Below are 15,240 nucleotides of genomic sequence, written 5' to 3' on the forward strand. Positions count from 1 at the left end.
CAGTCTCTGGTAGTCTTGTGTTTATATACGTTGGTGCTGGGAAATCTTTGAGAGCTTGAGCTAAGAGCTTTCTTCCTCACCAGAAGGCTCGCTCTTCACCCCACACACTTATAATTTAACAACAGGACAGACAGTAGAAGGGACCATGCCTATTGACATTCTAACCTTGAATTTGGCAGGATTCCAGGAGAAAGGGAGAGGGGAACGAAGCTTTAAGTCTCTCAGTGCTGTTTCTTTTTCCAATATGAATTCCTTCTTTAATGTCTAGTTATTCTAAAAACAGTGTATAGTCTACGCATCTTGGAAAACCTTATTTTTTCTGCCCACTTTTCTGAATTAAAAAAAAAAGGCTCTGAGCATATGATTTACACATCATTTGATTTTCCACACTGAGGGAAACAGTGATGACATAGGTTATTTAAAATCATTCACTTTATTATTCAAGAAGACAATCAGAAATGTACACACATGGGTAAAGCCACCTCCCTCTGTGGTCAACCCCGTGTCATTTCTGTGTGGACCTACGTGGACCATCTTTGAATAGGCAATTGAAAACTGGCTGCCTGCCATGTTTTTCCAATCAGTTGTTGTTCAGTGTTTTCCAGTGAGTGTTCATTTTTCTAAAGACTATTTCAGTTAGTGGAAACCCTGGTCAAGGTCACCATGAATTAAAGAAGATCTTGGAGACAGAAGAAAACCTGTTGTTTTCTGTAAGCTAATTCTCAACTTATTCTCAAGGTCAGGCCCAAACTTCAGACCTCAGTTTCCCCATCCTTAACACTGTGACAGAAATTGCTGTCCTTCTTTCTTGCCAATTTATTACGAGTTTCACATTAAATATGAAACATTTCAACAATTCAACCTTACAGCATCACGTATGAGAGGCGGCTCATTCTCTCACATGTAAAACTTAAATAGTGCTGAGGAAATGTTGGAATTATGAATAAATCCCCAACGACAGCAAAAAAAAATTAGGAGACTACCATTAAGACTCATGAAGGGCATGGGGCTTATTGCAGACAGATTTCTTCTAACCAGAAAAAATAAAATTATGATTTAAAAAAATAAACCAGGTGGGTAAGTAGGTTCCAATTTTCCTCACTGTGTATTCAGAAGCCCCTTGCAGAAGCCCAGGTAAACCACAATCTGTTCCCTACAACTAGTCAGCTACGCATGATCCTATTTCTTTTTTCTTTTTTTTCCTGACCAGAGGAAATTGTGTACGTTGTAGATCTTTATAGATTTTGGGCAAATGAAACCTATCAGTTTTCTATTCTCTGCTTAGAAACCCGTCCTCTTAGCAAAGTCCCACACCTGCTCCATCATTTCTAAGACTAAACTTGCAGACCAACTGCCGGTGTGATCAGTCAGCTGCCCAAAGAGATATTGTTTGAAGGTATTACTGAGTGTGTATCTTTTGTTATTAATAAAAAACCGAAATGCCTGGTCTATTTATTTGTTGGGTACCAGTTATGCTACATCTAGTAACTGTACTGAAACTCTGGATTAAATAAATAATCTTCAAATCATCTTTGATTCTATTTTCTTAATCCTTAAGGGTATTTTTTCTAAGAGCATTTTTGAATGATATTTTAAATACAAGGAAAGTATTTGAATAATAGAACATTTATTAGCAGATTTGTATAGCAAGCAATCTATCCTAAAAAAGGGCCAGGGCTTTGGAGAAATACAGAAAAGACTCTTCACTTCTGGCACCAACATTTGTTAACCATGTAACTTTGAACTCATTACTTAACTTTGTGGAGTCTCTTTATTAAAAGCATTGGACAATGATATCTACTTTTCAGGTCTGTGGTGAGAATTAGAGAAAAATACAAGTACCAGAATATAAATGTAAGGAAGGAAGTCAGTAAATTGTGGCAAAACAATCATACTTACTATGATTCATATGATTACAGAATGCCAAATAGAATTTCTAAAGTTTGTGGATCTATTGAATCAATGTGTGAAAGTTCAAACGCAGATGCCATCCGCTACAGGCAACACACCACGTGAGGTGTTGGAAATAAGAAAGGGACCCAAACTGACAAGTTATCTGATCTTATGAGGCTTACAGACTCTTGGAATATAGACAGATAGACAATTGCATAGAATGTAGGACAGAAGTTTAATGATAACTGAATTACATTTTTGAGTAATTCCACCATTTCCCCACGCTTTCCCCTTGACTCGGTACATCCTTCAGGTTCTTTCACAATGCTCCCTCACATCCAGTAAGGGTGATTAATTAATTAATAGGTGATTTAATTAACCTCTTTGCCTTTGATCTATCACCAGCCTCAATCCCAGTGACAAACTGTTACAGCACCAAGAAATAGTCTTAAAACATCATTTTATACATGGTCTTTCTTTGGGACGCTTTGCCTTTGCTCCTGTTGCCTACGGAATAAAATCTAAATGCTCTAGCCGTCACTGGGGCCCGATGTGCTCACGGGGGTGCTGCTCTACACTTCAACCCCTAATCACCTGTAAAAGTCTTTATCCTTCTGTGCCTCCTGGGCTGTGCTCTCAGCACTGAGCTGACCAGAATGCCCTCCGCTCCCCTACACACGTTGGCATCCACATCACATTTAGCCAAATCCTACACAACTATCACGCTAAAGCCATGAACTACTGTGCCTATGTTTTATATCAGGGGCCAGCTGGCAAATCTTTTCTCTAAAGGGCCAGAGAGTAAACATGTCCGGTGTTGTAGGCCATCCAGTCAATCTAGGGCACAAGAAAGGTACAGACAACGTGCACAGATGTGGGCGGGGCTGTGTTCAGACAGAACTTTATCACAACACTGGAATTTAAATTTCATGTCCTGTTCATGCGTCACACAATACTACTCTTCTGACGTTTCCCAACCACTTAAAGATATAAAAACCATTCTCAGGTTGTGGACTGCACAAAACAAGAAGAGGCGGCAACACATCGTGCTTTGCAACCCTGTTTTATATGCATACTGGTCCTTGATCCACAACTTTCCTTTTCATTTTTTTTATTGAGTGTCACTTACCTCAAGTGCACCATCCTTAAATGAAGAGTCCAAAAAATTTTGACATATGCATACAACCATGTTCCTATCACACAGATCGAGATATGAAACATTTCCAGGATCTTAGAAGGATCCTTCTTGGCTGCTTCTAGAAGACACCCCCAACCTCTTTTTGATTTAAAATCAGCCTCTATATTCCCTTTCAATAGGCCTGGATTAAAGAAATGCGGGCAATGGCCCTGTAGTACCTAAAATTTACAGAGCAGTATATTTTTAAATGAAACTTCAAATACCATTAACCATTACAACCACATAGAAGTCCATTTTTCAGTAATGGGTGATATCTGATCAGAAACCCCGAAAGGCAACTCTGGAAATACACATTCATTTTTCAGGGCAGCCGGCTCACGCCACATCTCCTTACCTGGGCCAAGGTGAGCGTCGCTTGTTGGCAGGTGCTGCACCGCACCCTGAGCTTTCCTGGCTGCACTCCTTGACAGGGACCTTTGCAGTACACAAAAAAGCTGTTGTAGGTTGATCTACATGCTGGGAAAAAAAGAAAGCAGAGGAATAGCCAATCAATGCTGAATCCAAGTTTAGACAAATTTTAAAACTAACTCCTCAGGAACATTTTGAAACATTACTGGGATAAATATTATAACGAAGATACAATTTAATTTATTAGGTTGGCCAAAAGTGCCTTAGGTTTTTAAGTAAAAATAAAGGACACATTCTTCATTTTCGCCAAGAACTCTATTGAACAATGTATTCACCCTTTTGTTCCACTACCTTCTGCCAGTTTTCAGGCAACTTCGTAATTCCATCTTCCCAAAACTTTTTATCTTTTTGAGCAAAGAACTGCTCCAGGTGCCTTTTATAGTCTTCCAGGGAATTGAAATTTTTTCTATTAAGAGACTTTTGTAAAGACCTAAATAAATGGAAATCCGAAGGTGCAATGCCTGGCGTATACGGTGGACGAATCAGAACTTCCCAGCCAAGCTGTAACAGTTTTTGCCTGGTCATCAAAGAAACATGCGGTCTTGTGTTATCCTGATGGAAGATTATGTGTTTTCTGCTGAATAATTCTGGACGCTTTTTGTCGAGTGCTGCTTTCAGTTGGTGTAACTGGGAGCAGTACTTGTTGGAATCAATCGTTTGGGTTCCGGAAGAAGCTCATAATAGAGGACTCCCTTCCAATCCCACTATATACACATCACCTTCTTTGGATGAAGACCGGCCTTTGGCGTGGTTGGTGGTGGTTCATTTCACTTGCCCCACAATCTCTTCCATTCCATATTATTGTACAGTATCCACTTTTCATCGCCCGTCACAATTTGTTTGAAAAACGGAACATTTTCATTACGTTTAAGTAGAGAATCGCATGCGGAAATATGGTCAAGAAGATTCTTTTTGCTTAACTTATGTGGAACCCAAACATCAAAGCGATTAACATAACCAAGCTGGTGCAAATGATTTTCAATGCTTGATTTGGATATTTTGAGTCTGTCGGCTATCTCCTACGTGGTATAACGTTGACTGTTCTCAATTAATGTCTCAATTTGATTGCTATCAACTTCAACTGATCTAACCGACCGTGGAACATCGTCCAGCAAGAAATCTCCAGCACGAAACTTCGCAAACCACTTTTGACACGTTCGATCAGTCACAGCGCCTTCTCCATACACTGCAAAATCTTTTTTTGCATTTCAGTTGCGTTTTTACCTTTCTTGAAATAAAAAAGCATAATATGACAAAAATGTTGCTTTTTTCTTCCATCTTCAATACTAAAATGGCTACACAAAACTTTGCCAATTTTGATAAATCTTTTTTTAAATGCACGCTGATTTGACAGCTGTCACATACAATCTAACAATTCGAATTAAGTTAAAGACAACTAAGTGCTACTAGAGCCATCTTACGGAAAAAAACGAACAAACCTTTTGGCCAATCCCAATAGAAAATCTAGTTTTATGCTCAAAAGAGGGACAATCTTTTCTTCTTCTTGCCAACAGCCCTGTGACTTATTCAGCAAAGTAGCAGCCTGCTGCCGGAAGAGCTGGCCAAGGGTAACACAGGGAAATTAAATGCACACTTTGCTGTTGAAGTTTTTCAAAGGACAAGAGTCTAAGACCATTGGAAATTTAGGGGCCACTGCTCCTGAATTTTATTTCATGTGTCTGTACCCAGTTTTGAAGGCTCCAGAATTTTTCTCTTAAAATCTTATCTATAGGGACAAACTACTCCTTTTCTCATGATATGAATGATAATATCACAGTTTGCTGAGTTTCCAGTGAGACTTTCCAACACAGGGTCACACGTAAAGTAAAACAAAAGCCCTGAGGGGCTTAGCACACTCAGCGATTGTGTGCAGAAATGGGTTCTTTGCATTTCATGAGTGTCCTCTACCTAGACAAATGCCATTCAAATAATACATTTTCAAGAGCAAAAGCTGCACAAAAAAAATAGATAGTTAAACATCTCTGATCATTTCTCTCAAATGTCACCATACAGGAAAATATTATTCCTGTCACCATACAGGAAAAAATTAGGGGAATATTTTTGAACTGTTCCACACTTCTACATCTACAAAGAACTACCTTTATTCAGACACACTTACCAGTGAAATAACTAACTTCCAAATTTCTAAAATTACCAAATAGTTCTTTTAATCCTTACTTTACTTCTTAATGGGTGGGACTAACATGAAAGGTCACAGCATAAAGATTTGTTTAAAATTTTACTAGTATCATCAAGAACATTTAGAAATAATGAATAGTAAGTACATTTGATCATTATGAGCAAAAACTTTCAGACTTTCAAATGCATATGGTTTATTGAAAACAATTAGTACAAAAATAATGAGAGAACAAAAAAGATCCTGGTCTTATGTAGCTCCATTTGCTTTACTAATTTACAAAAAGTGCCTCTGTAGACATATTTAAGTGTCATTCGTTTAGCCATCTTTACTAATACTATAGGTGACAATACTTTGTAAAATGTAAAGCACAATAAAGATGTCAAGTTTTATAATTTTATTATTTATTGGTAATATATTTGTAATTATTAATTTCCAGAGATTAATATTTAGTTTCAGTGTGAAAAGGAAGATGAATTATAAATATATATTTGTATTGATATGAAACTATGATTTTCTGACACGTTTTTGCAGCTTTAGTGCCTTAATGTGCAAGATATTCAAGTCTATAAATATCACATTGTTATTAGCAAATATAATAATTAGATAAAATATATTCTTAAGGTTTTATGTATATCATAAATGCAACAGATAGAACCATATATTAAAGCTATAGAAATGCCATAACAACTGACAGAAAATCACAAGAACTCTGACAATTTTAATGTGTACCATGACAAGCTTAGTGAAGAAGGAAGGAGCCTTTATCATTAAAACTTGTATCAGCAATATGAACAAAGCCAATTCACAATTTTTATAACCTACTGTAAAGGTTAAACAAAAAAAGAGGGGGGAGGAAGAGAAAGGCTGGAAAAAGAAACGCTTACAAAGGGGAGTTGCGGTTGCAGAGACACTAGCATTGTTGAAAGAGCGTATTAGCAACGACTTGACGAAGCATCTCAGAAACTGCAGGAAACTAAATGACTCTTCTCTCTCCCTTAGGGCAACAGCAACATTGGCAATATTGTTTCAGCTAATGATAGAGCCAGGCAGAATATGAAGATTGGGATACACACCTCTGTGTGCCACAGCCTGCACTAAAGTCCTTGAGAAGTTAGTCAGAAAATACTGCATGCCCATGCCCTTGCCCTAGAAGCATACAAGATGACATGCAATCTATTACATAGTGCTTCCCAGAGCCAGCGCAAGCTGGGATTAATAGTCAGCCTAAGGAAGATCAAGGTCAGGCCAGTCTTGGTTACAGCACATTTCAAGCTGTTGGCTCTACTTGGTCAAGCAGTTGGGGCTTCCGGCAAATCTTGGGAGCCCCTTTTCAGGATGGCTTCCCCACCTCGTTGGCTACATCACACTATTTCAAGTTGGCAAGCTTCTCTGTGCCATGCTGAGGTCTGGACTGCAGAGGACAGGAATAAGCACAAACAACATCCTGACCATTTTCTGGGCAATGTTCCCATTAGCCTGATGGAAGGGTCTAAGATACAGACTCTTAAAAATGGAGCTGTAACTCCTAAAGGAACAAGCAAGGCAATGGGAAGAATGACCCTCAAAACTTTTCTCTATGTATATAGCTGTCTCCAGTCAATAACATGAATCTTCCCCTTCTTAAACTTCTGTTTGGAGCTTAAAATTATTTTTCTCTCCTAATCAACTCTTCCATATTGCAGCCCCTTCACTGCCCAAAATAATCAAAGCAGCTTGTGTTTGTGTTATAGATTTCCCTTTTTTTATATAAGTTTTCAAACCTAGAGAAATATTTCAAAAATCTTACAAATTATAACGTACCCTGTAATTCACTGATTGTGAACATTTTGCCATATTTTATGTGCACCCTCTGTGTGTGTGTGTGTGTGTGTGTGTGTGTGTACATTTACACACATATATACTTTTTTGGCTGAATGATTTTTAATTAAGTTGCAGACATGATGCTACTTCACCCCTAAATCCTCCAACACCCTAAAAAGAACTTTTTTCACCTAAAGCAAGAGTTTTTGAGTGATTTGGTTGTTTCAGCTGTTCTATTCATGGTCTGATCTGGTATATTTTAAGTATACCTTACAGAACACTACAGTGGCTTGCAAGCTGTTGAAAGGTGTCAAGCCAAAATATCGGGGAATCTTTAGTCAGACCATTTTATTTTATTATTTTAAATTTAATTTTATTTATTTTTTTATACAGCAGGTTCTTATTAGTTATCCATTTTATACATATTAGTGTATATATGTCAATCCCAATCTCCCAATTCATCACACCACCACCACCCCCCTGCCACTTCCCCCACTTGGTGTCCATACGTTTTTTCTCTACATCTGTGTAGTCAGAACATTTTAGGTGATGCCAAGTTAAGCACGTGCTCTCGCTGCAGGACTTTGCAGACTCCATGAAGACAGGAAGTATGGAGCATAGCACGTCCCTAACTTTATCAGACTTCAGAAGTCTTCCTTTTATGGAGCATCTTGTGTAAATGTATTTCTCAGAAACAATTTGGAAAAAAATTTGGAGGAAGGATACAACTCACTGTGTAGGGCTTCATCTACAGCAAGCCCAACTGCTAAAGTTTATAAACACAGATTTATTAGGCACCCTGCTTACAATTAAGTTCTCCCCTCCACCCCAAGCCATCAATAAACTTACATAATTATTTTATCACGAACCAGAAGGGTTAGTCTACAATGAAATGATTTTACAGTGTATTCATTTCATTCAGACGTTCATTTTTTTTTTTTTCCTGGATAGAAGTTAAAAACACAGCTAGTGTGCAGGGCCCTGTTAAAATGTGAGCCCCTATGTCCCTTCAAAGCATCCAAGAGGCTTCCTTAGTTTTATCATTTTATCATTATCTTTAGGTTTTCTCTCCCACTTTGTCTGATTGACATAATCCTTCCTCAAGCCTTTTCTTTTCTCTCATTCTCTTTTCTTGTTGTCTTGGTCCAAAAAAATTGCCAAAAGCATTAACAATATTCACCACTTATCGAGCAAAGCCCCTATTCAAAAAGAATATACTATTTGCGTTGTCTTTTTGAAAAATGAGCATAAGGTGCACAGTTTCCATTTTTAATGTATTTTAGATAATGGGCTTACAGCCTGAAGACGTTGTTTTAATAAGATAAATGAATACTTAAGAAAAATCATTCTGACTCTGAAGAAAACTTTTCATTGACCTCAGAAGTTTCCATCACTGTTTGTCACAGAGAATCAAGTGTTTAATTGCCTGGATAATTTGTTTTCTAGGGGAGAAGACAGTGAGATTTAACACATTTTATACCTAGGTAAAATAATGTTCGGTATCAATACACTATAAAGCAACAGGAACACAACTGATTTAAAATTATTTTATCACATATGAGCTTATTAAAATATTAAGTAGAACAAGCTGCCCATGAGAACTTTCTGTGGCCATGGAAATGTCCTCCATCTGCATTCTCCCATACAGTAAGCCATTAGCTACAAGGGCCTATTGAGAATTTGGCTAGGAACTACTAAGAAACCACTCTTTCTTAAAAAAAAATTAAGTAATTTATATTAGCACAGCCATATGTGGGTAGAAGCTACTAAATTGGACAGCACAGAAGAGAATAAATAAAAATGATGTGTCTTGTCTCCTCTCTCCCTGCCTTGTCAAACACACAGTTAACAATACTAAGAAGATTCTTCTGTCACACTGAGAAGTCCAGCAGCCGGCTGTTAAGAGTACTGATATGCAAACAGTGTTGGCTGGAGAGAAGGGGAAGGGGGAAGGTTTGAACTTGAGGCACTGTGAGGGAGGACAGAGATGGGTGGAGCCCTGGGTACTTCCTAGTATCAGAGGTAGAACAGGGCTCCTCTCCATCCCTTCCTCCACCACGTCCCCATTCCCGACACCAATCTGCTCACCCTCCACCCATCTCCACTGCCATCACCATCTTTGAAATCTGACCCATATATTCAAGGTCCAGTTGGAATGGCACTTCCTATAAAAAGTCTTCCCTTGATTTCCCCGAAAGTAAAAGATATTTCCCTAAATAATTACATCTAAGAGTAGGAAAGGATCCAGCTTAGTCTTGTCACCTTTAAGCAGTCGACTTGTCCTAACATCAGGAAACCAGCATCTAATAAGGAGGAGTCCCTGGAATGAAGCATCTTCACCCACCTCCTCCCCACTGCCCAGCCTGGCACTTAGTATTTTCACCTTTTGCCCTCCTGCCTCCTTCTGACTATAGCTTAGTTCTGTATTTTAAACGCTGAGGATGTTATCACTGTCTGCACCACTTAGCTCCATTGATCAGCTCTAACTGGCCATGTTCCCTCAGTTTGCCCCTTCCCCTAGCTGCTTAGGGAGTAATCTCAATCCTGTTTGATTCCTAAGAGCCCACTGTGGAACAGACCCATGGCCAGAGTTTCTGAACTTGTGACCTTGACCCTGTGATAAGGAACTACAACACAGAGAAACTTCTCCTCCAACATTTACCAGAATTCTTGCTCTTGTATTTCTGGATGGTGTTCCTTCAGCCTGTGCTCAACGACATTTGCTGAAATATATGACTCATGAAAAAAATAAATATACATTGAATGAACAAAATCAATACCATCCCTGAAGGCCAGGAAGCTCATCTTTGCACAACCCATTTTTCCTTATATCGGCCTGATAGTACCCATTAGTTCTAGTTGGAACAATGCGTATTGAATTAATTAGTCTAAGACAGTTCCACATGAAATCCATTCAATGCACACTCCTGGGATCATCTCTTCTGTATGAAACCTGCTTTGGATCATTAAAAACATGGAGATCGTGTCCACTCCAACCTAACGTAAATTGGAAAAAGAATTTCGCCCCACATTCACTACGTACTTGTCCCACCTTTCCTATTGTTACAACTCCCCCCTATGCAACACTGCACCCTTTTTCATAAGTTCCAAATGACTAGGGAAGTTCCTTGAACTTAGTAAACATTCAATAAATATTTGCCAGGTCAATAAATTCTCGCACGTTTTAAATGATCTGAAAGTTGTAGCAGGTATGATAGTATGAGAGCAAAATTCATATTAAATAGAATGTAGTCATGATTACCAAATATTTAGAACATCCCTCCACGAGCCAAAATTACTGGATTAACTTCACGTATCCTTCAAAATATTAGTATATTTTAAATGTAATATTATCTTAAAATATTATCTTAAATATCATCTCAAGATCACAAATGACCAGTATGATAAAGTAAAACAAAAAAGAATACTTAAAAAGTTCAGGTAGAAATTAGTATAAGTGAAAAAAAATTGCATTATGAAAATTTATAAGTGGAACTACTTTAAAAGAGGACAGTTATTACACATAAATACTTTTATTTCAATCCTTATACAATGGGTTACTACACCCACTGAATCCAGCTACACCAGTCCATGCTTTTATTTTATTTTTTTTTAACATCTTTATTGGAGTACAATTGATTTACAAGGCTGTGTTGCTTTCTGCTGTATAACAAGGTGAATCAGCTATATGTATACATATATCCCCATGTCCCCTCCCTCCTGCATCTCCCTCCCACCTTCCCTAACCCACTCCTCTAGGTGGTCACAAAGCACTGAGCTGATCTCCCTGTGCTATGCAGCTGCTTCCCACTAGCTATTTATTTTACATTTGGTAGTGTACATATGTCAATGCTACTCTCTCACTTCGTCCCAGCTTACCCTTCCCCTTCCCTGTGTCCTCAAGTCCATTCTCTACGTCTGCATCTTTATTCCTGTCCTGACCCTAAGTTCATCAGAACCATTTTTTTTTTTTAGATTCCATATATATGTGTTAGCATATGGTATTTGTTTTTCTCTTTCGGACTGACTTCACTCTGTATGACAGACTCTAGGTCCATCCACCTCACTACAAACAACTCAATTTTGTTTCTTTTTCTGACTGAGGAATATTCCATTGTATATATGTGCCACATCTTCTTTATCCATTCACGTGTTGATGGACACTTAGGTTGCTTCCATGTCCTGGCTATTGTAAACAGAGCTGCAATGAACATTGTGGTACATGACTCTTTTTGAATTATGGTTTTCTCAGGGTATACGCCCAATAGTGAGATTGCTGGGTCATATGGTAGCTCTAGTTTCAGGGGTTTTTTTGGTTTGTTTTTTGCGGTACACGGGTCTCTCATTGCTGTGGCCTCTCCCGTTGCGGAGCACAGGCTCCGGATGTGCAGGCTCAGCGGCCATGGCTCACGGGCCCAGCCGCTCCGTGGCATGTGGGATCTTCCCGGACCAGGGCATGAACCCGTGTCCCCTGCATCGGCAGGCGGACTCTCAACCACTGCGCCACCAGGGAAGCCCTCTAGTTTTAGTTTTTTAAGGAACCTCCATACTGTCCTCCATAGTGGCTGTATCAATTTACATTCCCACCAACAGTGCAAAAGGGTTCCCTTTTCTCCACACCCACTCTAGTATTTATTGTTTTTAGGTATTTTGATGATGGCCATTCTGACCGGTGTGAGGTGATACCTCATTGTGGTTTTGATTTGCACAGCAAAGGAAGCCATAAACAAGACTAAAAGACAACCCTCAGAATGGGAGAAAATACTTGCAAACGAAGCAACTGACAAAGGATTAATTTCCAAAATATACAAGCAGCTCATGTAGCTCAATATCAAAAAAACAAACAACCCAATCCAAAAATGGGCAGAAGACCTAAATAGACACTTCTCCAAAGAAAACATACAGATTGCCAACAAATATATGAAAGGATGTTCAACATCACTAATCATTAGTGCATGCTTTTAACATGCCTCGTTTCACCTCCTGCAGAGTAACCAGGTAACGTTGTATTATAAACAACTTCCAATTATATAACCATCCACCCAGTGTATGCACTTTGAAAACATGTTTAGCAATCTCTAAGGAGACTCTTACCTTAAAGTTATAACTTAATTCTTAATTTTTGTGCTAGGGTTTTTTAAATTAATGTATCTGCAACATAGTTTCATCTGGTGAGGCAAAAACTGCTGACTAAACCTAATGCCTTTGCCTGGTTTTTGTTGTTGTTGTTGCCAGTTTATTTTTTCATTATTCATAATTATTCATTTTTTGTTTTTGTTTTTGTTTTTTGCGGTACGTGGGCCTCTCACTGTTGTGCCCTCTCCCATTGCGGAGCACAGGCTCCGGACGCGCAGGCTCAGCGGCCATGGCTCACGGGCCCAGCTGCTCCGCGGCATGTGGGATCTTCCTGGACCGGGGCACGAACCCGTGTCCCCCGCATCGGCAGGCGGACTCTCAACCACTGCGCCACCAGGGAAGCCCCATCATTATTCATTTTAAAGTAATAACCAAAGCTCCGTTGCCAAGACAAAAATGTAGAGTGAAGCATAATTTAAGGAGTGGGTTTAAATAAATAACCAGGTTTGAAGCCAACTGGGGTAAATCTAGTCACTTATTCTTCCCAGAAATGGACTCGGGCAGGGGATGGTTAAGGTGTATGCTAGAAAAGTCTCAGCTCTTCAAAATGTTGAGTGAACGTTCATAACTCATATTTAGATGGAAGAAAAAACTGATGCTGCAGATGGCTGTGTAAAGTTCCTCGGGATATAATCTCTATAGCCCAGGATGTGTCCATCTCGGTCCAGCCCAAGCCTTGCCTTGTCACCTTCGGCAAATCAGTTGACCCTAAATGCTGTTTTCTTATCTGCAAAATGGAGATGATGATAGTACCTAACTCTTAGGCTTTTGTGAGAATTTTAAAAAGAATAATACAGGTGGCAGCACTCAGCACAGTGTCTGATACACATTAGCTCTTCTTATTTGTTGTCAAAAAATATGGAACTTGAGTTATTCCCAGGTACTCATACCTGTGAGCACTTCATCCTCCTGCTTCCTCAGGTGACCATTTTCCTGCTTTTATAAATGTTGATTCTTATACACTATCTCCATCATAAACCTACCTCTAAATATTTAGAAATATCTGAGGTATAGTTCTTTTTAAAACTGCTTCAAAACCAACCAAGTCCTTTACCATGAAATATTTAATAATATTATGGAATATAAACCATAATGGAAAGTCTTTAAATTGATTTAAAGTTACTAGAGTCACATTTTTCCATGAATCACTATTATTATGCAAGCAATACAGGTGGACTGTAGAAAAATTAGGAATGACAATAGTAAACAATGATATGGATCCCATCTAGTGGACAATATTTTCAAGCTGGCTAATGCACTTAAAAAAAAATAAAGTATTTCCAAAATAAAAACTGTTTTTTATCGCATGGTTTGTAAAACGGTACTGAAGGAGATTCAAAATGGATTCCAAAATTTCACCTTAACGGCAGACTTGCTTATATTAGTGCTTATTCTTCTTTGAAAGATAAGCATGATCATCGCCACTTCATAAATGAGGAGAGACAAGTTCAAAGAGATTGAGTGCCATCCCCAAGACAGCCATGCGGTAGTCAGAGATTTGAGTATAAGTGTTCCTGATTACAAAGCCTATGCTTTCTCCTCAACCATGTGATAATAGCCTTGACTAGGGTGCTAATTATTACTAAATACTGTAGGGATTGATTCAACGGCTGTAAAAAGTGGCACTTGAACACAGGTTGGCAACTAAGCACCGTTGTCAGCAGTCACTGACTGCTTCAGCATGAGTCTCACCACCCACTCCCCTCATTCAATCAGCACTAGAGGTTTCATGGAAATTTTCATTAACGTTTTACAGCACTGGCATTCAGCAAGAGTATGTAGGTTCAGCAATTATCAATAAAGAAAGGTAAATCTCATTTTTCAGAGGTAGCACATATTCTAAAATTGTAAGTTATACCAAATGGTAGTCTATGGCATAACAATAGAATCAATAGAATTTCTTATTTATTTTTATAGAAGTGATACCTTTCTTGATATTTTAAAAATGATTTTAAAACCTCCTTATTTTAAATGTTCTAAGTGTTAGTGAAACCTGTAAAGAAAATGAACACTCAGAGGAATGGTATCAATGAGAGAATAACAAGCAAGGTATGACCCTCCCCACTCCCACATTCTGGATCTTATTTCATTTACAATAGCCAATACCAGCAGTTTGATATAATTATTTCATTTAAGTATAACATTTCCAACCTTCACTACTACCATTAAATATCCTCTTACAAATTCCAATGTTTTACATATCCTATTTTGCCCGTACCACATGATAATACAAAATATGTAACTTTAATAAATCCAATCTTTCCCAGTACTGATTTCAAAAAGTCTTTGGTGGTAATTGAGAGTCATAAAGTCTCTACTATTCCTTAAAATATTAGAAAAATTAGTTTTCTTCAGGGACATGGTGATTAGTTAGAAATGTAAGATGATGTCATCATGCTGAGGGAAAACTACAAAACTATTGTCTTCTCTTGATCAAGGCTGATAATACTGTGCATTATGTAGGCTTCTAAAAGTACACATTAGAATCACTCTGGCCAAAACACTCTTCACGGCTATTCTAGGACCCTAGGACCACAACAGTCTACTTCATGGGTTTCCAACTGAAAAGGCCTCTGAGGACTCATCTAAGTCCTGGTCACACGGCCCAGCTCAGGGGCCACCTCTCTCCTACAAGCTTCCTGTCTGTATCACACGGAAGGACCTC

General features: G+C 38.5%; 1 protein-coding gene across 1 annotated transcript in view; it reads right to left on the reverse strand.

The window, feature by feature from the left end:
• PRKN (parkin RBR E3 ubiquitin protein ligase) overlaps positions 1-15,240 on the reverse strand; it is a 1,255,012-nt gene that overhangs the window by 759,339 nt on the left and 480,433 nt on the right. Inside the window, exon 4 of the mRNA XM_022562266.2 lies at positions 3,426-3,547. Within this exon, the coding sequence (XP_022417974.2) occupies positions 3,426-3,547 (122 nt within the window). The remainder of the gene's footprint in view (positions 1-3,425; positions 3,548-15,240) is intronic.

The sequence above is a fragment of the Delphinapterus leucas genome, chromosome 12, assembly GCF_059928025.1.
Source record: "Delphinapterus leucas isolate spDelLeu-1000000601 "Yukka" chromosome 12, BTC_Dleu_Yukka2, whole genome shotgun sequence".
NCBI classification, from domain to species: domain Eukaryota; kingdom Metazoa; phylum Chordata; class Mammalia; order Artiodactyla; family Monodontidae; genus Delphinapterus; species Delphinapterus leucas.